The sequence below is a fragment of the Vanessa atalanta genome, chromosome 29, assembly GCF_905147765.1.
Source record: "Vanessa atalanta chromosome 29, ilVanAtal1.2, whole genome shotgun sequence".
NCBI classification, from domain to species: Eukaryota; Metazoa; Arthropoda; class Insecta; order Lepidoptera; family Nymphalidae; genus Vanessa; species Vanessa atalanta.
The window spans coordinates 3,159,719-3,184,946 of record NC_061899.1 but is presented as its reverse complement, the minus strand read 5'-3'; the positions used below and the strand labels follow the sequence as shown (position 1 = coordinate 3,184,946).

General features: G+C 32.9%; 2 protein-coding genes across 2 annotated transcripts in view; one reads left to right on the top strand and one right to left on the bottom strand.

Moving 5' to 3' along the window:
* Positions 1–581: 581 nt before the first annotated feature.
* LOC125075063 (importin subunit alpha-1-like) lies at positions 582–12,091 on the bottom strand. The gene is made up of 11 exons (XM_047686638.1): positions 11,906–12,091; positions 11,370–11,517; positions 10,385–10,532; positions 9,023–9,104; positions 8,289–8,506; positions 6,607–6,698; positions 5,245–5,423; positions 4,259–4,452; positions 3,552–3,723; positions 2,852–2,953; positions 582–2,094 (listed from the first exon to the last, which is right to left on the bottom strand). The coding sequence occupies exons 1-11, from the start codon at positions 11,966–11,968 to the stop codon at positions 1,963–1,965; spliced, it is 1,530 nt and encodes a 509-aa protein (XP_047542594.1). The 5' UTR covers positions 11,969–12,091; the 3' UTR covers positions 582–1,962.
* Positions 12,092–13,220: 1,129 nt separating this feature from the next.
* The window catches only part of LOC125075067 (homeobox protein PKNOX2-like), a 38,845-nt gene continuing 26,837 nt past the window's right edge, over positions 13,221–25,228 (top strand). Inside the window, exon 1 of the mRNA XM_047686643.1 lies at positions 13,221–13,510. The gene's annotated coding sequence lies outside the window, so the exon portion shown is untranslated. The remainder of the gene's footprint in view (positions 13,511–25,228) is intronic.

Below are 25,228 nucleotides of genomic sequence, written 5' to 3'. Positions count from 1 at the left end.
AAAATTTTAAAATTACTTCTAAATTAAAAACAGCAAATAAGAAAAATAATATTTATTAGAACATACAGAAAGGAAAACTATCTGGTATAACATAATAATATTAACTATACAACTACCTACCTATATTTTCTTATGAGTAATTTACCTATATCTCTGAAACTCCTGGACCGATTTTAATTAAACTTACACGACTTTTAATTCTCGAGAAATTCGTGGACAAACATACACTTACGAAATTAAGCACACATGCTTGGAAGCCTAAACGGATCATCATACTCAAATATTCAATTCTAACAGTGTTATATACATACACGTTGAATTGATAACCTTTTTTTGAAATTGCTTAAAAACATATAACCGTAACCGTCTCTGTTTAAAAAATATTATTATAATAATGTTTTGCATAGTGTTAAATTTAAAGTGAGTAGCTAATTTTTTTTTTTTTGTGATTATACTTAATAAAAAGAATTAAATAGGCTACAGATAAAAGTCAACTTCATAAATTACATATGCAAAACATCCCTGATATGCATATGTAGTTGTTATATTTATCGGTTGATAATTTAAGGGCTTTCAGGTAAGTTAGAAGCAGAGACAGTTATTAAAAACCTACAACCTACCTACAATATATTTGCCGAGCAAACAAAAAGCACTTGCGAAGTTAAATTTTTGAATATGTAGTGTAAGTAGCTTTCTAATGGTAGGTGCAAAATAAAAACAAATTATAAAAATCATTTATTTCTAAACTTTACACTACAATTAACTATTGAAATTAATGAGACCGGCTCAATATTATCAATGAATAAAAAAATACAGACAGTTATAGTTCACTTACAAGTTGATTTCCATTGTGGCCTGGAGTATGCCTACTTGAACATTAGTATAAATAAAAAATCTTATCATAAATGATAGCTTACTTCATTTTATTTTAATATCTATCTAATTAATTGATTAGATTTTTTAGTTTTACTTCTGAATTAGAACTGACCTCAACCCCTCTACTTGGAAAAGACGTCCCAGTCGGTTTGCAGTTTCGACACATAGCAACCCCGCAGTACTGTTGCAATTGAATTGCAATTTAGCAGTTGGTGTGCAGTTCTAATACCATGAAGACATCACCAAGGCCCCCATAAGGCTTCAATTACGATTACGTAGTAATCCCGGAACAAAATCCTCAGAAAAACTTACATTACACTGAAATATATAAATAAATAACTGAATCAGTTTTTGGATATGCGAAGTATCTCGTTCACAAAAAAACAATCCAAAATTTTTGAGTACAGTATAATAATTGTTAAAAAAAAAGTGTTAATAAAAATATTATCTAACTTATATACAACATATAACATACAGAAATTATAACGGAAGGCACATTTTAACGGTTTTTTACGTATTAATGGCGGGTCGGCGTCATACAGCCGAGTGATTTATCACGGAATTTACTAACAAATTCATAATGCAACATTGAAAACGCCGACTTGAGATGTTGTTTCAAAATGGGGTGGTAGTTTCGCCCTATTTTTCTTTTATTTTTAAACTACCCAGGCTGTTGGCTTATTCTTGATATACTTGCTGCTTGGAATAATTTAACATAACAATTATCTCCTTCGCAGCTGGAGGGGAGGCTTCATACAAATAGCTATTTAAAAATATGATCACTTACAAAATTTTCTTTTAATATTAATACCATGTTTATAAGAAAATGTATAAATCAATAAGATTCGGCTATTCATGTGAGAAAAAAAGCTAACAATTAAGAAGTTAAAAACAAAATCACAGAGTTCAAAATTTTTTTACAAAAACATTATCAATATGAATATCTATTGATATAGAAGAAATTGATAGATTAAGGTTTTATTGGTATTTGAAGTCCCTCCCTCTCTTTTTAAAAGCTCTTAACTACATATTATTATTTGATTATTATAGTACATCCAGTTTTTAAAAAATTCCCGAGTACATTGGTTAAAAATTAATGTTTCCATCTGCTTCATTCGGCGCAAACTGATACACATCTGACGACTCCTGGGGCTGGGTGTTACGATCTTCTTGATCAACGAAGTAGTTATCCAAGATATAGAGAGCTTTCTTATAGATCTGTATGAAAAAAAAAAATGTTAGTAATGTAGTAAAAAATGCAGCAAATGTTTTTAACCGGTTTGAACCAGTAAGACAATTTGGGATAGATTTTTTTTAGTAAGTAAATTCAGTACAGACATAACTATTAACTGTCTGTCGTATTTATAATATTAGTATTGATAAGAATTGTACAACCATCTGATTTTGGATGCTTAAAGATAATACGATGTTATGGCCCCCCTCGAGCCTAAAATGACACTGGCTTACTCACATTACAAAGCGGAACATATGAATAAAAATACGTTTGTTGACTTATAAACAGGTCTGATTTCTCCTAACTAACCACCTAAAGAGATTGTGACGATTATGATTGTAGATAAAGAGCAAAAAATTACGTTAAAGTTTGTTTAAGTTCGAAACTCGACATAGATCTCGATAGTGAAATTTCAGAAATTGTACAGTAACGTTGTCTACTTTAATTATTATAATGTTTAATACAATTCAAACTTTTTAATATTTAATCGAGCGTCAAATTCGTCTCTCACAGAATATCTTTATTGATAACGTAACAGATCAGCGGCCATACAACTTTTATGGGGCTCTTCACAACTAATCACGCATAATCTTTTTTTTAATTTTCATGAGAATGGCACAAATTGAAAACACATGCAAAAAGACAAAATCTTTCATCCAGATTCAGAACAAAACAGTCTTACAAATTTCAGACACGTAGGGCTACACAATTCCTTTAGTATTAGTTCGATTCAACTCATACCTGTTCATTTTCGTGTTCTTGCAATGTTTCGATACGATCTAAAGCACCAATCTCTTCGAGTTTTATACAGAGAGGTTCGACTTGACCGAATTCCGCAGCAGCCTGTGAAATAAAGAAACAATTAGTTGCTAGGAATTTTATTTCATCTCAATTAAGTTGTGTCCAATTTCGCATTCTACCTTAACTATGAGATTCATTTCAAAATCGATATTAAAAATCTGAACAAAGATATTTGCGTATGGCTTTGTATTTTAATATTCCTGATTTATTTCTACAAAGGAAAATTTGGAACTGAGATGTTGTCAACAAAAGTTGATACTGGTCTATAGAACTTTACTGTGAACTTGTTGTATTTGAAGAATTGCAAAAGTTGCAACACATATGTCCAGCTATTTTAGAAATTACGCCAGAAAAGACTTGGTTACAAAAGGTGTATCTTAATCAACGATTCTGAGTTCCAGGGCAAGCACCACTGAATTCACGTGCTTGATTAGTATTTAAAACTCATCTCGTGTTCGGCGGTGAAAACATCGTTAAGGTGACGTGACGTGATCTGCCACGAATTGGAGTATCGTGGTGAAGTAGTAAATTCCATACCCTCAAAACGGATTGCGGGATTTTGTTCAGTAGTGGGACGTTAACAGACTTTCACTTTCCTTTTTATACCAAAAAGGGCTGGATAGAAATAATCTGCACTTACTTTCATCAATTGTGTTAGTCCGTCTAAGACAACTGTGACGGCACGTTGGTCGGGGGACGCCAGTATCGCGCAGTAAGGCTCCAAGAAACCGGCCGATATTAAGGCATCCAGCTGTCCCGGAGTCCCTCCCAGGCATAGATTAGTTATCGCCCAAGCTGCTTCTTTTTGACATCTATAATTAAATATTGATTATATTTATATAATATGAAAATATTTTATATAGCACCATGAAGAGGTTTATCCTTATTTCTATACTGATCCTATCCACTGACAAAGAGTGTGATTGTATTTCAATGATTTTTTCAGTCCTTACCTCACATATTATTCCAAAAATTTGTAGCAGTAAAATATAATTATTAACGCGCATTTTTTTTGTCTCAACGAGCGATAGCAATTGAAAAACGTTTCTTTAAAGGTTTCTTTAAACATAATATATGTTTCATTCTTTAGAACCCGTGACATGCGATAGAAGATATTGTCTTTCGTGAGAAGTTAAAGCGCTTAAAGCGTTTTAATATCGCTAATGTCGGCACAATATAATATTTAATTTTTAACCTCGTACTGACATTGAGACATACAAATTCAAGTCAAAATTCAGCATTATACACTTGAGGATCGTATCCCATTTGTTTTTGGCGACAGGGCAGTACACCGAAAATACTCCTGTAAAAACATCTATGCATAATTTAATAACATAACACACTTACTTGATGTCCTCGGTCGTGAGAACAGACACAAGGTGTTGCAACAGCCCTTTGTCAACTGCCATTTGGATCTGTGTCTGAGTCCCGGCGAGCACGTTACTGACGGCCCAAGCGGCTTCCTTCACCAGTGATGGTTTCCCGCAGTGCATTAGTGCTATGAGGTGATCTAGACAGCCTGCTTCTAGACAACGATCCGTCTGGAAAATTATGATTAAAAGTTATAGATGCCGACAGTGATTTCCACAAGTTGCTAATTATATAATGGACTAGCTGTGCCCGTGACATGGTGCGCGTTTGAATTTAACAAAAGAGACGCCAATTTTATTACATGTATAGATTCCAAATCGCTTGACAGTAATTATAAAGTTTTTACTACATAGATAGCCTGCAGTGGCTCTGTCGTCATTTTAGTTCTATGATCGTCCATCTCTCAAGTACCAAGGTTTAGAATTCCGAAAAATGAGAAACTTTGTATCTATTTGCAAAATATGTATAGAAAATCTCAATGATAAGAGTAAATATAAATGACTTGATATTGAATATAAATGACGTCACTGGTTGAGATTTTTTTTTATATATGTAGTCAGGAGGAAGTTATTACCACCGCATATAGACATTGGCGGTGTAAGAAATATTAACCAATCATTTCAATACCAAGCTTGGGAACTAAGATGCTTTAACCCTAGCGCCTGTACTTACACTGGCTCACTCACCCTTCAAACCGGAACATAGTAAACCTAAAGGTTGCTGATTGAAGCGATAATACGGTATTAATTATGAATTCGTAAAAAAATAGCGAAGTTTTTATCGGATCTTTGGAAGTAAAATTAAAGTGGATATACATTCAGTGATTGGGAAAAGTTTTGTATTATAAATAACAAGAACTTTATATCACAAAGCTATCGCACAGAATTGTCATCGGATCATAAATCAATTACCGTAAAAATTCTGATGTGATTAAGTAAAAAAAAAAAAATGATTAAACTTACTTGTACATCCGAACCGGTGAGCATGTTGCCGACAGCTCGCAGCGCTGGAGTGCGGACAGCCGGCGACTTGTGCTGCAACAGCTTGACTAAGCGCGGCAGGAGGTGTTTCGTATTTTGCACTTCTTCTATACGCTCGTTTGGACCGTCGGTCAAATAAGAAAGGGCCCAGCATGTGTCCGCTGTGAAAAAAAAAAACAATTTTAATTAAATAAATATCAGGAAGGGTTTAAATCATTGTTTTAATGAATAAATTCAAATTGAAGGTATTACAAAATTCTAAAGTGAAGGTTTGGGAAGGATGTGCAAGCTCGCGTGTCGGTATTGAGGAATTATATATACAACACTACTGGCCCCAACTAGCGTTAACTGTGCACTCCGACTGGCACTACAAGTCTATTCCTACCACAAGAGGACAAAAACCAAATAAACAATATTTGACAGCGAATTGACGCGATATCATTGGTCGAGAGCTTGAACAATATTTTATAATATATAAATTACTGTTTTTGTGAAATTATTAATAAATAATTCCTCTTTAATTAAACGCGGCCAATTGATCGCTATATGGGACCTCTGTTACAATGAATGTTGCAATTTGAACTCCTATCATAAGATTTTATTTGTTATTTTAGTAATAAAGTTAAACTGATTTCTATATCACTTCGTTTAATATGAATTATTATTATTCTAAAACAATAAAATTGGTCCTAGTCTGATGTTCTGATTAAATCTGATGTTTTTTATAAAAGTTTCTAGCTTACAAAGTTTTTTCAATCGTGTATCGATTTGTTACAAAATGCTTAGGTATATAAAACCTGAAGAAACCCAGTTAATATTATTGTGTCATTAAATTAATTCTTAAAATGCAATTCAAATGTAAGTTTGAGCAGACGCCGTCGCGATTTTCTAAGATCTTTTCACCTCAAGTAGTAGTTAGACTATCCAAAGGGCCAAATACTCATCATACATATAGGCTAAGACCATAGCTAAGACCTATATAGTGCTATTATCTGAAGTTTCAGCAGGGTTGACATACGAAGACAGGGGGTGACAGGTAATAAAATATCCTTCCAAGGGGTTATAGTAGAAGTTTCTGCCCATTTACTGATACCCTGTCTGAAATTTCATCAATCATTATTTCTGATATATTGCACTTTTAACGGTTTTAATCGAAAAAAAAAATTTTTCAAATCAAATCGACTTTTTTTCGAAGTTTTTTCAATAATCTTGTTTTCGTAACGTAACGCATTGAAACATAACATTTATCAAAAAAAAATTATGGTATTTTCTATATTATTTTGATTTTTAATGAGTGTCTTAGTATTTTGTTTTTGAAAACAACAAAAATAATAAATTTCTTACCGAGTACTTCTTGGTCGGCTACAGTGAGGAGTTCCGCAACATAAGGCAGTGCTGGGGCGACTAGTTCAAATTTCACTAGGGGATTTTTATTCCTGTAACAATTATATAATATATAAGTAAATTTATTTACCATTCATATCATGGTAAACCAACTTAAGTCAGGCTTAAGTTTGCCATGCAATGTGTACAGAATGCTGGTAAGAATTAAAAAAGGAAGCGCGAGTACATGTTTAGAAATCTAGACAAAGAGCGCTTCCAAGGTGTGCACAACCTCCCGGTTTTTCACCTTCTGAATCCAATCCGGTCCCATCTTCAGGTTAGAAAAGTTTTATGTTAATTTTTTTTTTAAATCTGGTTTTTGGCTGACTTCCTCCAATGTTTCACGCCATTAGGCGGAGGACGAAACTGCAATAATTGCGCGGGATCTTGTTCTCGGCATTCCAACACCTCAAAATAGAGATAATCTTCAGGATCACCATTTACTTGAAGGTCAGGCTTTGCGTAAGCCCACCTGGGTAGGTTTTCTTTATGGTATAGATGGGAAACGAGCTGGAGGCTCATCTGATGGAAAGTGACTACCACCATCCATGGTCATCTGCAACACCGGTTTTCTTGCAGGTACGTTGTCGGCCTTTAAGAAATGTGCGTCTAGATGGTGTGGATGAAACTTCGAATTTTGAAGCGATGTCCGAAAATGAAATTCAGCTATCGGGATATATCCAAACAATTCCTCAGAACATCCTCCGTGAAAATACCATAGAAAATACAGAGTGATAAAACATCTCTACAAAAAGTCAAAGGATCAAGCAGGTCAGAAAGTCGTGATCGTCGATAATTTGAGCCGATCTGCGTGGAATGAAGACCGGGGAGCAGAAGTAAGAGCCGAACTGAAAAGCTTGGTAAAAGACGGTACTTCACGTCTCGCCCTGCATACCAAACTTTTCAGATGCCAATTTGGCTTTACCCTCTAATTGACCGCGGAATCGAATAAGTATTAATATTCCGATATTCGGAATTCGTCTTTCTATTGGTTAATGCGCACTCTTTTTGGAGTTAAATTGGACTAGGTTTAGCCGGTCACAGACTGAGACTATGTTTTACACTTGATGACTTGATTTCAGACATAAGTTTGGTCCGGTTTTTGTCGACGTGTTGCCGAGAAATACTAGCACGGCTGGTGTATAAAACGCCTAAGGTACTGTCGTCTGCATAGCAGTTGATGTTGCTGATTTGCAACAAGTCATTGATATGCAGAGGAAACAGAGTGGGAGATAGTAGACAGCCTTTTGGAACACCAGAATTGACCTTCATTCGATTTGCATTGGGGAAGGTGTATGATCTTCATCCGGTATTCGCGTTGGTGAGATGATCGATAGGTCGAATCATATCAGCTAAAGCGAAGTCAAGAACAGGTCTACCCGCATGATCGGCAGTGCGAGACCCAAGCCATTCGACGTGATATAATTACGATCTCTGCTGCAGCACGGAAACTGTAGCTAGTTGCACATGCTCAACGAGTTGGTCAGTTTCCGCATTACCCCTTGGGACCTAAAGAGGCACGCGTAGATGCGCGTAGACGCAGCCAGATAATGGATCCGTCTCGCCCTTCAAGACTGCCGAGGCGACGGGAGCGGATATCATCTGACGATAAAGCGAACCCCAGCGAAGAGATTGGGTCTTACCGGCAGAAGTTGCTGTAGGTCCAGGCGGCGGTGCGCAGCTGGCTGGGCGCGGTGGCGGCGGTGAGGTGCGGCAGCAGCGCGGGCAGCGCGCCGTGCTGCAGCACCGCGTCGCGCGGCGCCGCGCCGTCGCCCGCGATGTTGCCCAGCGCCCACGCGCTCTGCTCGCCCACCACGCCGCCGCGCGCCAGCAGCGACACCAGCTTCGGGATCGCTCCTCCCTATTCGACGAGTGGATCGGGTATCTATTACTATCTGCGGCGCTGAATCATTTGAACTATGAGAGTTTATCCACATTTAACCGAACTGAAATGCTTAAAACGCCATTTTTCAAACTTGAAATAGAAAATAACATAAAAAACTTTGCAACTAATTATTGTAAGAGCAATATACAAAATAGTATTAAACATTTATTTTTTTAAGATCACATAAGTTTACAATAATTATTTGTCTATGTGCTCCCATAAACGAATTTACAGCATGTACCTTAAGTTACATGATTTAAATTCTATGTGCTGTTGCAAATATTAATAATAATAAAAAAAAAAATTAAAAATTCTAAACACCATATATTTCAAATCTTGAAGTAAAAAATTAATATAATTATTAACATAGTTATAAAAGTTCATTTTACAAATTTTTTTTTAAATGATGATGTAATATTATACTTGAATACCTAATCAGTTACTTTTCTTTAATACAGTCTACTCTTTTTTAAACAGATAATGTATACTTACATTAATAACAGCCATGGTATGTTCATGTGTGCCAGATGCAATATTTGTGAGGGCCCACGCTGCTTCGAATTGTAAATCTTGGCTAGAAACAAAAAAGCAGTTTTTCTTAAATGTATGGATGGATTGGTGCACATGCCGCATAGTTACTGCAATACTTTGATTTGTTAGTTTTTAGGTATCCTTGAAGTTTTTAAGGATTCAGTGGAAGTAGTCATGCATGCATGGAAGTTAGAGTGTCTAGATTTGATCGTAAAGACATAGAGATGTTCGTCAAAACTAGACACACTTTAGGACTTGACCTTTAATAAAAATGAATGTCACTATTTACTGAATTGTTGCTTGACTTGACATTAATGAATATGATTCAAATTTCATACAATCAGAGCTTCAAAAAAAAACTTTATAGAAATAGATTATTATGCTACATTGACCTTTTCAATGACTTCTAGAAACCAAAAAGATAAAACGAATATTACATTCCATACACACCTACTTTGAATATTAATTGGTTCATAAGACTTTCTTCAGATATGGACAATGTAAAACACAATGGTACTGGTCGGATTTAAACTTGTAGCGACTGATTAAAATCCACATGTATATAACACCAAGATAATTAAACAATACTATAGCTATTTTGATGAAACTCTTCAGTGTTAACTTATCAGTATTTTGTAGAGGTCAACATAATTATGTAACAATTTTTATCATAAACAAAATAAGCCTAAATATTATTAATGGTTAAGTTGATCTTTATTTAATTGTAGCTAATATGAGTTTAATTTTGTACTAGCTGTACTAGCTACGCCCTCTTGGATTTTAGTTTGTAGCAAAAATGCTTTATTAACTTGTTAACAACTCTTCTACTCAAACATTACCCTCTTTAAGGATGAAAAATATTTGATATTAGCCATCCTAGGCCTTCAACTTCACATTGTACCAAATTTCATAAAAATCTGTTCAGTAGTTTACCCATAAAAGAGTTCTTTTTTTCCAAACAGTTGCAAAAGTTTTATTATATTGCCATAGTACTATAGAACTATTTGAAAACAGATGTAAATCAATGTTGAAGCATTGACTGGTTACTGTAATTCTTCATTACTTTATGCTCTTACATGAAAATCTCAGAATGTTCATTGGAAGCAAAAAATTATCAAGGAACTTTTGTGTTGTACAATATATTAAAAACTTTATAGATGATAACATTGCTTGGGATTTAAATATTCATCTTGAGACAGGTTCAAATAAAAATACACTCATTATAAAAAGAGATTATTCAAGTAAGATGCTTTTTATAAGAGATAAGAATTGCTGAATCTCACTATTTTATTAAAATAATAGCATAGTATTTAGTGTCATTACCATTCATCCCTATCAAGAGCATCCACCAATGGTTTTATGACGCCAGCGTTAACCATTATAGAAATTGGAGGATTCTGTTCCCTCGAGAGCATACGTCTACCGGCTCTGGCCGCAGCTGTCTTTACAGCTAGATCAGCTGATTTCAAACCTGAAATCAATAAATCCTTTTTAAAAACCATCAATGGTTGATAATTGTATCATTTATATGGTGTTTATTTATTTATTTATTTATTTATTTGATCACCAACAATGTACACACTGATACATGACAGCACACAGTTCATAAAATGAAAAAATAAAATAAGTGGTACCTCAATTACAGGTGATAACTGCATGAACAGTAAGGCAACATATACATTAAAGCACAAAAAAAAAACAAATAAAAGACATCAAAATTTCAAGTTACAAAACAAAAAAAAAAACAAATCCATGAATCAAAAATTAATAAACTAAAATAAAACTAATAATGAAAACTAATATGGATAATTAAGTTTTACTTATTTAATGGCATTATGGACCTTCTAAATTTTAATATATTGTTTTCAAAGATGTTTACATCCTTGTCCATGTCTACGCAATTATAGGTCTTTAAAATTCTATTTATAGGTGAACTATGTCCTAGGTTCGATTTTGAAGCTTTAGTTTTAAACAATTTACGCCTGTTCAAGCGTAAGCATTTTGTGGGCGCGGAAATACAGATGAGTGACAGTAGTTTTGGACAGTCCAAAATGCCATTAATGAGTTTATACATAAAAAGGCTATCCAGCAAGCATCTTCGATCAGCAAGCGATTTCATTTTAAAATGTATTAACCTATCTTTATATTTTGGTATTTTTTTAGCCAACCCGTTTTTATAACATAGATGCCGTTTTTATAACATAGATGTGTTCTTTTTTTTTACTTTGGACAGACAAACATAAAGACCACATGTTTCGTATTATGTTTCTTCTTGATATGAATACATAATTATGTAATTAATTATTACCTTGTACGATTTCTGCGGGTGTCATGACCTTTTCTGTGTCCAATACCTCCCCCGCCTCCGGGGACATGGCCCTACGTTTGAGGAGTTGTTCATCTCTAGCCTGTTTGCGAAGAGTCACGCTCAACTCAGCCCTCTTACGACGTAATTCCTGGTGGAAAGAACTTTTAGTAAGAAATATGTGCAAAGTTTAATGCAATATGCATTCGAACGATGAGAGCCAGAGAAATCTGGCAGACATTTTTTAAAATATGAATACTGATTCATGATGTACCGACATCATTATTAAATTACGAAATATTCTAGTTAAAGCATGTCATTTAATTATTTTTAATTAAAAATAAAATTGATTTGCATGCATTTCTGCCCATGATTTAATGGTTTAACAAACAAAGGAAAGTTACACTTTTTTTCTTCTTAACACAATTAAAATAAAAAATGCTATCAGAAAGAAAGATTTAATTGCTAGGAATTAAGTTACTACTTAAAATGCCAATCCTGTGGATAATTTAAATATCGAATGTTCAAATATAACTTACAGTAGCTCCATGGCCAGCATTTTTGTAAGAGGCTAATCTTGAAGTATGTGTACGGTCTGCCATTTTAACTCACTTTGATAAATAAGAAACTTTTTCGTAATAAATTAATTCGATAAAAATTTTAACAAAGGAACAATGCGCTGGGCTGTTGGCAAGAGATATGAAATTTTAAAAGCCAACGGCTTCATTAGCCCGACTTTGAAAGTCCATATGCTTCGAGTGTTGTCACACGTAAATATATTATAAAAATATGAAATAATAAAAATACGGGATATAATACATCATTTAAACATTATATGAAATTTGTATGACAAAATAAATAGAGACTTTTTAATTTTTTTAAATATGCGTACACATCATAGAGGATTTTTTGTATTTTTTATTACAGCAACATTTCATTAGTGTTGTTGTTTTGTTATACAATCGATTATCTTATTTCGTTCATGCTGTCAGGTTTCTTTAGTCTGCATATTTTGTTTTATTTCAATTACAAATTATTCACTGCAATAAAGTAGCTTCTAAACTGTTTAAACTCGAACTAAACAATATAATCTTAAATTATTATAGCAAATTACTTATCATTTTTATTTATGTACATTTTTTATATACTTCTCCTTTACAATCTTAATTAATACATATATATAATTAATAATAATATTTCCTAAGGTCATCTTTCTTGAGTCTTAATATCAGTAATAATAATTTGATTCGAAGTCACAATTTTTACATTTGAGCATTGACATAATAAGATAAATTATTAAATCTTTAGGTTTTATGAAAGAGCCAATGAAGTAAGAAAAACCTTATTAGACTTTAACTTCATTATTAATCAAACTGCATTGCGACTGCACGGTAGCATCGAATTAATGCAGTCGAGACAAAGATCTGAAAAAATCCTGAATAAAATAAGAAGAAGTAGGAGGCGCTTTTACGACAGATATTGAGTGGTGGGACGGGCCTAACATGCGCAAAGACGAATTACTATGCATTAATACCGCGTTAAATTATTATTAATCTCTGTCATGACCGACACTTTCATCCGGTGACCTTATAATGCAGAACGATTGTATATTAAAGTTATTAAAACAAGTTTACAAGCCATCATTGGCGTGTAATTACGCAAAACGTTACGCCGCTGGGCGTGACATCACAAATCAGTCCGGTCGGACTGAAGACAACACGTCTACTGTCTATCCCTTTCTAAATCTTGCGTTAGAAAGAGAGAGGCGATACGAGCCGGCTGGTGCTGATCGTATTCTGTCGAGGGTGTCGCCATTTTCGTTTTGACGAATATTGACAGCACGGCAGACAGACAGTGGCGCGGTCGTCGACGCAGCGTCTGCCAGACTATTTTTATTTTGATTGTGAATCATATAACAACCTGGCTTAATTTATTTATACATTATAAACATTCGTTCGTGATTAATTCTGTATTTACAAAACACATACTCGTGTCGAGTGATATATTGTTAAAGCGGTTCCGATATTTGGTGCTAACCTCCTTCTTTTTTACTTGTGTTTTTGAGAACTGCAAGACGTGATCGATATGTGCAAGATGTATTACAGATGACTTTGCATTACGTTTGACATCGTGTTAATTATCTGGTAAGTATTTATGTGGATTAATGTAGCTTTTACAATCATTTATTATAGATTATTGTGATATTTCATTGTTCCTTTTTATAAGATAAGATTTTTTCTGAATTTTGTTGCTATAACTAGGTACTATGATAATTTTTCGCGTGTTAAATGTCAGATGTTCATTGTTGCGGTAGCTCCAGTTTGTTTACGAACTGTCACGGGCAGTATACGGCCTAAGATATATTGCCTGGGTTGGCGACTATGCGTGGGCCGCCACAACAGACGAAAATCAACCTTATGCTCTGGTGTTAAAGTATAAAATACATGAAGAAGTATCGCGATAACAGCCCGTGGAATTAATTTATCACACGCCGCGCTTGACAAGTTGAAAACATAAATTCGACCTTGGCGCACCACGTGGTTTGAAGTCGTTGTGCTTTCTTTTTATGTCATTGTTATCTGTGAAAATCGATTTTCAAAATATTATTTTTTGCAAATTATTTGAAACACAGTTTTAAAAGATCATCACTATAACGACGCAAACTATCGTTTTATTATCTACATTTCTTGTTAATTTCGTTAGACATTTTAAATTTTAAGATCTTAAGTGGAAATATTGTCTTTAGTATATCATTGATATTTTGCGCGAATATATAATTTTATACAATTTTCTTTGTTTTTTAAATAAGTGAATGTAACATATCGAACATTAAGAAATTTTTTGCAAAATATTTAAATACAAATCAAATTTGACTAGTTGTTTAAAAAAAAATCAAAAACGTTTTAACGATTTTTTCACTGTTGTTAATTTTCAACTATAATTAATTAAGTTTGCACTTAAAAATAATTAATCTTTGATGTTAGGATTATTAAAAATATAGAAGTGATTAGATAAAAAAAATATATCAAGGTAATTATTGATAATTTTTTCTACATGATAATCTACAATCAATAGGCCTATTTAATTATATTTTCTGAACGACAAAATAAAGTAATATAGATTGCATCATATTTATAAAATAACATCTTTTTTTTTCTAAAAATCGCACTTATCATTTGATAATATGTATTAAAATATTGTAAATGTTTGCCTCATGGTTTTAATTATGTCAACTTTTTTTATTTTATTATTAATTTGTTTATTATGAACAAAGAATATATAACAGATATAACCAAAAACTACTTTTATGTCAACTTTTCTAGATGGTTGCTTTGTGCAAGCCCATTTGGGTAGGTATTTATTATTGTTGTGTTCTGGTTTGAAGGGTCAGCCAGTGTAACTACAGCCACAAGAGATATAACACCTCGGCTCTCAATAATCTTATCTAATGTAATAAATGAGGAAGTAAGTTAGTTCATTTAAATTTTTGTTACGTCTACTAATCTGGTCTTAATGATAAAATTTTGAATATGCTTTGACATGGGTATTGAATGACAACATGAATTACCTAGCTAGTCGTTTCTCTCCCTCACTAGGCTAGGAACTACTATTAATATAAAGAGAAATAATAGATTTAACACCATTGTATAGACTCCACTGGAAAGTGTACCACCAGTGTTATTTATATTAAGCATTGTTTTAAAGTGTTCATATATTATCAATATTAATAAAATTTGTATGATGTATTGATGTATTTAAAGCTTAAATGACAATTTAATTTTTTTTCTTTGGCCCTTTTGCACAAAACATTCTGCCAGTCTCATAATTGTTTTTAAATATTTTAAAACTATATAATCTTCATGCTATTTATCTGGCACTTGCTACAGTTTCTCTATTTTTCCGTGTCAATTGTAATTTAACACTTTCTGTGGCTTTCATTTATAGATGTTGTAACAATATTTAGTTTTTGACTAATGTGCTGTCCCTGAAAATGAAAATATTGTTTTTTTTGTTCTTTGTTCAAATCCCTATCTTTTATAAAGAGTTTAATTGATTTATTTACTAATTAATATCATATAATTAATTGCATTTTGCTTGGATTACATGATTTATCTATGAAAGTAAGTAACAGGTAATAATGAATATATATATTTATATGTAAGTTTGTGATGTTATCCCCTACGTACTTTATTGTACCGTTGTTGCATCAAGACAAATAAAATTAGGGAGGCAACACTAGTAATTGTGTATTTTATGGTAAAATAAATGTACTAACTTCCATTTACTGGTGGGGTAAGGTAAATGGCATGTGTTAGGTAAATGTAGGCTCTTGGATTTTAACTACTTACCTTGGATATATTGTAATAAGTTCCTTGTCAAAAACTCCACAAAATATATTTTTTTTTAATTTTTTATTATTTTAATTATATTTAAGAATTTACGCCAGCTGTATCGTATCCTTATCTATATATATACTTTAAACATAAATATAAAGTAATTAGTAGTAACGAAATTAAGCTAAAGGTACATTTAAATGTATTTAATCATCAGCATCGCAAGCTGAACATAGTCTCCATAGGTGACAAAGGTCCAGGTCGCCCGCCTTTCTCATCCAGTCGCGCCCCATCATCTATTGAAAGTTTATTTTATTGCTCTCAAATAATTCCGTCGTCATTTATTTCGTGCATTGACTTAAACAATCTGATCATCACCAGAAATTACGATTCAATTTCTATCTGTAATCTATTCCCACCAAAAGAGGAGAAAAGCCAAATAAAAAACATTTGACAGCGTATTGACGCGATATGATTGGTCGAGAGATTGATTATTTTATATTCACTATGGATTTGCGAAAATATGGCGTTTTGAACGTCGACGAAACTGTCATCGGAATTTTGGAAGTATAATAAAAGTGGATATAAATTGTTAAGTGTAATAGTGTTGCATTATAAATAAACATCAAATACGTAAATCTAAGGTTTATTTGTCTTTATTCCTACTTCGATTGGAATAGGCAATATATGTCTATATGTTGGTCTAGATCAAAAGTTTATTACTATGCTGAGTGACATTAAAATCCATCGTATCAATTCGCGTCAAGTTTTACGTTTCAATCACTGTATTTCGATACTAGCGACCCGCCCCGGTTTCGCATGCGGGCAATTTATTAATAAAGATAATGTTATGATATAAATATAATTTATTTAGGAATATTGCTTTAGAATTGGATCATTAGTTCTGAAGATTACTCTCAACACACAAACAAAACTTACCTCTTTATAATATTATATGGAAAGAAATAAAGAAGATTTTTTGGTCATACAGACAAATAGCATGTTTTTTTTTTTTTTAGTATGTTGCAAAAACTGGCAGACGTCCTGCCTGCGTATATACATGAATATTTATGGCGATCGGTTGAATGTTATGGGAGTTGATGTGCTGCAGCTCTATCTAGGGGCGAATTATAAAAACAAATTGGGTAGTATAAAAACTTTCTCCGTAAAAATACACATATGCACTAACTTTCCCGGTGATCGGTCAAACGATGTCGAAACCATTCATCTATAATGTCTATACTAATATTATAAATGCGATTTTAACTCTGTCTGTCTCTCTGTTTGTTTGTTCGTAGCTCTTTCAATTTTACATAATTATATTCCGTTTATATCTCCCATGGAAAAGGGGGCAAGAATTTTGTATATCCTGCAATAAGGGCGGGGATACACCGATCATAAGCAGTAAAGAAAAATTTAAGTTCCTTTCCTTTATATATTCTAATATTATAAATTCGAAAGTAACTCTGTCTGTCTGTATGTCTGTCTGTTGCTCTTTCTCGGCCAAACCACTGAACTGCAGATCGTTTTATTTTCGCACACCAAGGCGAATGAGCCTGTGTAACTACAACGACAGAAATAAAAATCTAAGTTCCCAGAGTTGGCGACGAATTAGCGATATAAGCAATGGTTAATATTTCTTACAGCACTAATTCCTATGTGCGGTGGTGACCACTTCCAATAAGCAGCCCATTTATCGATTAAAAAAAAGTCCCTATTTTTAAACGCAAGCCTTCATCCCTATACCTTTTTCATTTTATTTGTATCTGTATCCGTATCCGTATCCGAACTTCATACAAAAACAAATAAATTTTAGTATTTGAAACACAAATATGTATTTTTCTTTTTTTTTTTTAAATCCTCTATTACTAACTTTGTTAATTAATAAATTTATATCACATGTTTAAAAACCCATTAAAAGGCGTATTATTCGATAAAAGACGATATGGAGAAGCTTATAGTTGGAATTCTTAGATTTCTGTGAAGAATTAATAATAATCCAATTGTATTTAATTACCTAATTAACTTTATTAATGAAAAGAGTAAAGCATTGAGCTTCTTGTGGGTTCGTCTCTGTATAATCTACATTCGGAAACGTCGGTAACTTAACATTTTAATTAATCCTGTAAATGGATGATACGTCAGAAGTCAGCTAAAATTGGTTTATAAATGTACAGCAAAATGTTCTGTGGGGCATAATGACACATGAATTGTACAAGTGGGTCGACAAATTTATTTCGAAGCATCGTTTAAAAATTTACACGCATTGAAAGTTCTCAAATCTGCTAATCCACAGTGGAGATGAAGAAGAAAAAGCGACCGTCCAATTTTCTCTTAAGGTCTGGAAGTTATCCTATAACTTAGGTACATTTGTAGGTTGACTGAGGCAGACATGACTACCAATTTCTTTTGTATAGTTGGCACCCTTAGGTAATAAATAGAAGTATGCTTTGCAGACACCCTTTTGTATCTACTTAGACTTACCTTTGCAATGCATTTTGTTTACTACCTACAGCGCTTTCCAAAATTTCATAAATAGTATCGTTCATCTTATATTTTTAATCTACTTCAAAGAAAGAAGGAGGTTATTAATTAGGTTATAGTTTGTTTAATATGTTCGTTACCTCAGAGCTCTTTCATTTATGAACCGGTTCCTATTAAACTTTGGTCTCATTGAAATTTGAAGTCGTTTTTTTTTCAATAATATCTAACAGTGCTCTGAATTATTTCTAACATTCTTAATTATTTCTTGCAGTCCTTTTTTTAAGTGTAGTCTCAATTTAGTTTACGTAATTTGGTTCCTATTATTTAAAATGTTTTATATTCAGACAGTTATAGTATTGAGTTTTATACTTTTATATTAGATTTTTTATTTGATATTACTATATCTCGACAATAGTACCCAAAAAAAAAATTAGAAAAAGTGGTTGGCATATAGATGAGAAGTACTGACATGTTTTGTCTTTGCTCGTTTTTATAGATGTAAATACCTGAACTTTTAAATAAATTCTCCTACGTGGCTTTGATATCAAATTGTTGATGTCCCCATGACCGATATCTGCCGTGGTGACCTTTCTCCACTGAGACTAGCCAATCACGCAATGCATCAAGGATTTGAGTCGTTACGAGATATTATTTCACAGAAAACCCTTGTAACTTTCAACTGTTCCCATTTGAGTTTAAAGCAATATTTTTTAAAGTAATAATTGCTTTAGATATATTAAATACTCAGGTTGCGTGCAGTTGCGTCCAACATATATACATAGTTGTATCCTAGTTTGATTATATAATTTGAACCTAATAAGAACTTATCTGGTTTTCGCATTCTCTTAGACAATAACAAGTTATAACAAATGAAATAATTTGACAAATTAACATTTATAATGTTAAATTTAGCTTTCAACAAATAATAATTTCTATTCAATACCAGTACCTACCGTAAAAGGAACTTAATTATTTGATTACCGTAGTCTTTCTTGTTAAGATTCTGATTAATATAATGAATATTGATCCTAATCGAGAACAATGGATCTGTTTTTTAAACTAATTGTAGGATCCATGACTTTAAAAGGTTAATTTGAATGTACATTTCAAATGAAGTTGAATAAAACTGAATTAATTAAAATAATTTTTGAGATGAACTAATTTTCTTTGGAACACATTGATTTAATGTGTTGCTGGTATATTTCGATAATTTATTATGCGATGTTGACACTACCTTATTATATATAGATATTAATTTTGTAATAACTCTTTTTTTATATAAAATTACTGGACGGGTATATAGTCCACCTGATGGTTAATGGTCACCACTGCCCATAGACTTTAAGTTTTTTAATAAAAAGAAACTTTCCCGTTTTATTTATTTAATTATAGTAATATTTGTATAAAAAAGAGCAATATCAATTTTGACTTTTTAATTGAATTTTACGATTTATTAGTACCTAATTCCTTAAGATATTCGTTCAATCCAAGGCTTTGTCTTTGAATCGTGAATTCGTGGTGTATTGTTAGGTGTTCTATAATTTTCTGTACCTAATGAGTGAGTCAATCAGTTTAAAAAAAAAATAAAGCTTAGTTAAAAAATAATCTGAGTCTAAAAAACCAATGGAATTCTTAAAAACAAAATACCGTCTAAATTTTGTCACGAATGCAGAAACCGAACGGAGAATTTAACGCAGCTTTCCCGCGAAAAAACCGCTTTGACAGCGAAAAAGGCGGGAACGGCCGCCATTACAGACAAGTGACGCCTCGGCCAGCGGTATAATTGGCGAGTTGGAGTTATGGAAAGATTTTAATAACGTTCAACCTCAAGTTATTGCTTGTTCATCTCGAAGTTATTTATCCTTTAGTTTTAAGCATATCTAACATGAGGTTAGAGTGCAGAAAGTTAATTAGAGGCAGCGTAATTTACATTAAGAACAGATACGTTCGTTTCTTTAATTAAGTTCTTTTAATTAGTGTATTCTTTGCATAATGAAAAACCGCAAGATCGTTTATTATCTAGGTTTTCTTTAAGTTTCTTTTTTTTCGCTTAAGAATTTTTCAATAACAGTTGCAAGTCTTCGTAGTTAATAATGACATTTTATTATTATTATTTTACTTATAGAATACGATGTGTCGATTTAGACAACAATTTCGTCTTCAATAATATTTCTGTAATTTTCTACGAAAATCAGGATTAAGTTAATTATTGTAATTTATGTTCTATTTCCATAGCAATAAGGACTAGGTCGTAACGTAGTGTTAGTTTTCTTTGTTTAACTTAACGTATAATATTCAGATTCTAACCAGAAGCCAGTTTTAGGTAGTGAATAGTCGACGCAGAGAATTTACTCTTCAATGTACATTAGGTGAAATCTTTTGTGGGAAGCTAAAATTGATGGCAACTTTTCTGTTCAGTGAGTACGTGATACTTTTTTGAATCGGTAACTTTGTATTTTTGACATATTATCGAACTATATACTATAATATTGGGTGAGCGTTCAAGTCGTGAAGATGTTATATTTGAGACCCATTTAGGGCTCTTTTATTAAAGGCTTTATTTATGAACTGGTTGTGCTTCACGGTTTTATCTGCTATTTTTATTATACACAGAATAATATAAATGGATTTTTTTTATATATATGGCTTGGTGGTAGGTCTTTGTGCAAGTCCGTCTGAGTAGATACCACCCACACATTATATATTCTACCGCCAAACAGAAGTACTTAGTATTGTTGTGTTCCGGTTTAAAGGTTGAGTGAGCCAGTGTAACTACAGACACAAGAGACATAACATCTTAAGTCCCAAGATATCCTATATGTTATAGAATATTCATATATCTTTCTATAATAATCAACTTACTTAAAATCGTGACAAACTTGTATGTGCGTAGGCTCGAGTGATTTAAATGAAATTAAGACAAAACGATACATACTTACAATATTTATTTACATAGTAGTTATTTATTTAGTATTTCTAAGGCATAACTCCCAAAACGATACTAATAAAATTGTCAACGAATTTCCTTCCCAAAATTTATGTATCGAAGTTTCGAGAATTTTAATAAAAAGCTTTGCCAAAATTAAAACTAGCTGAGAACGTGTTCCGAATGTATATTATTTTGTAACAACCATTTTTCCCTTTGCACCGGAAACATCTCGCAAAGCGAATTCAAATTTGGAATTGTATAGAGGGATGCTGACTATACTCTCAGAGGGTTAACTGTCTTGTTTCTTGACTGGTCTGTCGATTCGTTGGGCGATATGGTCTTGGGTTAAATAGTGGTACGAATTTTCTTCGATGCTTCGTATAGTGAGTTTTACTGCGATTTCGTTAGACTTCTGGTTTGGATATGCAAATTCTTAAAGTTTTAATTATTTTAATAATTATATGAAATTCACTTCAATAGTTCACATTTAAATCGGGTGAACGCCCTGTACCTTCTGGTATAAAATTTATGCATATAAGTGTAGTATTTTTTTTTTTTCAGAAAAGTACCTTTAACGATACTTAATTCCAAATCCAAAATAATCGGCACATACAATACTTACACAGGCAACAAAATTACTATTCCTGTATTTGATTTGCAGTTACATACTATTAATTTTATGCTGGCGACACTTCTCTGCTCCGAATTGAGCGGCTTGCAATATCAATCAATGGGTGGACGATGACCTCAGTGGACAACCTTGGGTTGATTTTTGACTTATACTTACTTCGATGACAATAGTATAAACGAAATAAATCCTTTATTCTTAATAATTGAGACTATCTCGTTGTTCCACTGGCTAGATAAGGATCCAGATCCCGAGTCCGGATAGGAGTGCGTATACTCACATGAAAGAAAGCACGTAAAATCGTTGGTCCAGTGCCGGAACTCATTCCGGTCTTGTAGGACTTGCCGTCCCATAGTGAGAGTAAACTTACACATTTCCTCTATCTTGCGTTTATTTACTCGTTGAAATTTCGGACTTGCATCTTATTACGTTTGCCTTGATGAGCAATATAAAAAAATTTTAGAAAAGATTGTGACAGATGAATGTTTACAATAATAGACTAGTTTTCATATCATGCCTTTGCTCGATTCAATGTAAACCGAATACATTCGTGAAACGCTGATACATTAGAGCGGTTCCTTATGTTACAAGAAAATGTTCTAGTGTATACTCACCTTAACCATCCTCGTGTGCAAACGGTAAAAGGTAAGGCAAAGGGCATCCTGGGAATCTATGTTATATTGAAAAAAAAATACCGCTGAGTTTCATTCGTTGGTTCTTCTCAGGGTATTTAAAGTTACTGTGGAAGTCTTTTTTCTTTGACAATCAATAAGTAAGTTAAATGCCTCTTTATTGAATAAAGGATTTCGTATTTAAATTTTAAACCATTCGTATTTATAAATGAAAAATATATATACATATAATAAATATATTAATACAAAGTTAGCTGTAATAAGACGCAATTTTTGCGAGTCCATCTCGTATTCCGAGGCTGAAGCGTGCAACTCAATATTTGAGCAGATGTGCTTCTGGGAGGCGCGCGAAAATGTTATTTTTATGCGACCTACATGGAAATGCCGATGCCTAACATAGTGATGGGTTCTTATCGACAAAATACGTAAACTCTTCCTCGATATATTGAACACTGGCAATTTTTTCTTTTTTGTTTTTATTTTAGCGTGTTACCAATTCAGCTAAGGATAAAAAAATTAATATTATTACAGTGCACACATTGCTATTATTTATGATAGATATACATCCAATAAACGTTGTTTTAAGGTACTTCATATGTTCCATTAATAGTATGTGCGTCAATGGTGGAATAGGTACCTATTGAGTTTCTTGCCGGTTCTTGTCGGTAGAATCTACTTTCTGAACATGTGGTTGAACTCTACATTTAATTCAACACTACAACATAACGATTCAAAAGTGATTTAATGAGCCCACTTAAATAAAGAATATTTTGATTTTAAACAGTATCCATGCATTCTGTTTATCGGTATATCTGCGATTATTTAATTAAAATCTCGACAGTACATAAATCATCGATACAAGTCTATTGAAGCGCATCACTTGAAAAAATTACCCTTCCCGAGTCCGAAACAGCGCCCTCAACGGAACAAGAATTTGTTTCTTAATACATGGCTCCTCTATTATTTAACGAATATAATCATAAATTCAAAGAGGGTATTCGAATGAATGTTTTTTTGTGTTGCTATTGCATTTTGATTACATATTTATATTTTATTTTTCACAAGTACAAGTGATGTAACTTGATTTTGTTTATGGCAACATTTATTTCTTAATTGTTAGTGTGACGTTTCATATAATCAATTCAACTTTAAAATCTTTGGGGTTTGAAGACGAAAACAAACTATTTTGTGCTATTTTTTATTTAAACATGATTACAAATTAGTTGGCAACACATGAACAATGTAAAGAAAGTTAAAGGTCAAGCTATGGGGAATATAACGATCGCCATATTATGGTTATTTTTTTTTTTTTTATAAATTACAATGAAATTCATATAACTTCTGCTTCAGTACCTACACAATGAAGTTATGTTATTTTTTACTGTTAACAGTTCTGTTGTTGAACGTGTCTCGATGTTCATTTGTTTCAAATTATTATTATTATTATTATTATTATATGTCGTTGAGAGAAATCTTGAGTTGAGACGGTTGATGGTGGATTGATGTGATTGATTTATATCGGGCGTTTATCGTACCTAGAAGCACGGTGTGTAAAGTATTGATCAAATAAAGGTAGGTAAGTAGACAAATGGAATACCTGGTAGGTAGACAACACCGCCCGTATTCATTGATGCTGTGAGAAGAACTAAGCATCCGTTACATCGTCAATGTATGTTATGTTCGTTGTTACACTGGCTCACTCTCCCTTGAAGCTGGAATTATGTATATGCCGGAAATATGGGAGTCTATTCCCTCAGTATCATAATCCGATGGGTCAGCAAATCCACCATGAGGTCTGACTTAGAATAAACGATATACAAATGTGCTTTTAGAGGCACGAAATTACCTCACAGTGAAAACACCCCCAACTAACAGACCCCGGGCTGCTACTGTGAATTCTCAGGCATAACAAGCACATTTGAATCGTCATTTTACAGAACTGTATTAAAAGTGAAGCTACTTCCAGTTCCGTCAAGAAACTAAGTAATTACTCATTACCAAAATTTGAAATACTTCTATTATCGATAATTAATCTTTCGACTAGATATTGGTATATATATGTGGGATTATTGTGAGTGAAACGTTTTAAAAAATAATATTTCTTTAATAATTTTGGATTTTCAATTAACACGTCTTACATTCCCTTACATTCTCTGACAACTGTCCAGTATATCATCTTTATAAAAAATAAATCATCTAATAAGGAGGTTTAACATTAAAATAATTAAATTAAATATCTTATTATACCACATATATAATTATAAGACTTCAACACTTATTGAATACCATGAAGGTTTAATACAATCTTAGTTGCGATTCGTCGATAGATGTTGCAGTGGCACCTCATATTGTCTACCTTTCAACCGATGACCATGACAATAATTGTTATATATAAATCAAATCAAATGTATTTTATTCAAGTAAACTTTACTATGGCCACCGAGAGCAGCCTCTAGCGAGATAAAACGGCAAAAAACTCGCATAGTTGCCCTTTTCAAATAAACAGATTAACAATGCTGTTATTCACGGTTAGTGCTCAATCAGTCCTGTGATGGAACCGAGTCTAAATCCAGGCGTTATTTTTTTTGTAAAATATATATACATATATCTCATATTTCGGGTTCAAACCCAGGCAGGCACCACTGAATTTTCATGTGCTTAATTTGTGTTTATAATTCATCTCGTGCTCGGTGGTGAAGGAAAACATCGTGAGGAAACCTGCATGTGTCTAATTTCAACGAAATTCTGCCACATGTGTATTCCGCCAACCCGCATCGGAGCAGCGTGGTGGACTATGCTCCAAATCTTCTCCTCAAAGGGAGAGGAGGCCTTTAGCCCAGCAGTGGGAAAATTTA

Bases quoted from the DNA above. Each gene is read 5' to 3' on its own strand.
- LOC125075063 (XM_047686638.1), bottom strand. From the start codon at position 11,968: ATGGCAGACCGTACACATACTTCAAGATTAGCCTCTTACAAAAATGCT. The intron at 11,518-11,905 runs GTAAGTTATATT...TCTTTCCACCAG, and splicing joins ATGCTGGCCATGGAGCTACT to GAATTACGTCGTAAGAGGGC. The intron at 4,453-5,244 runs GTAAGTTTAATC...ATAATTTTCCAG, and splicing joins TCACCGGTTCGGATGTACAA to ACGGATCGTTGTCTAGAAGC.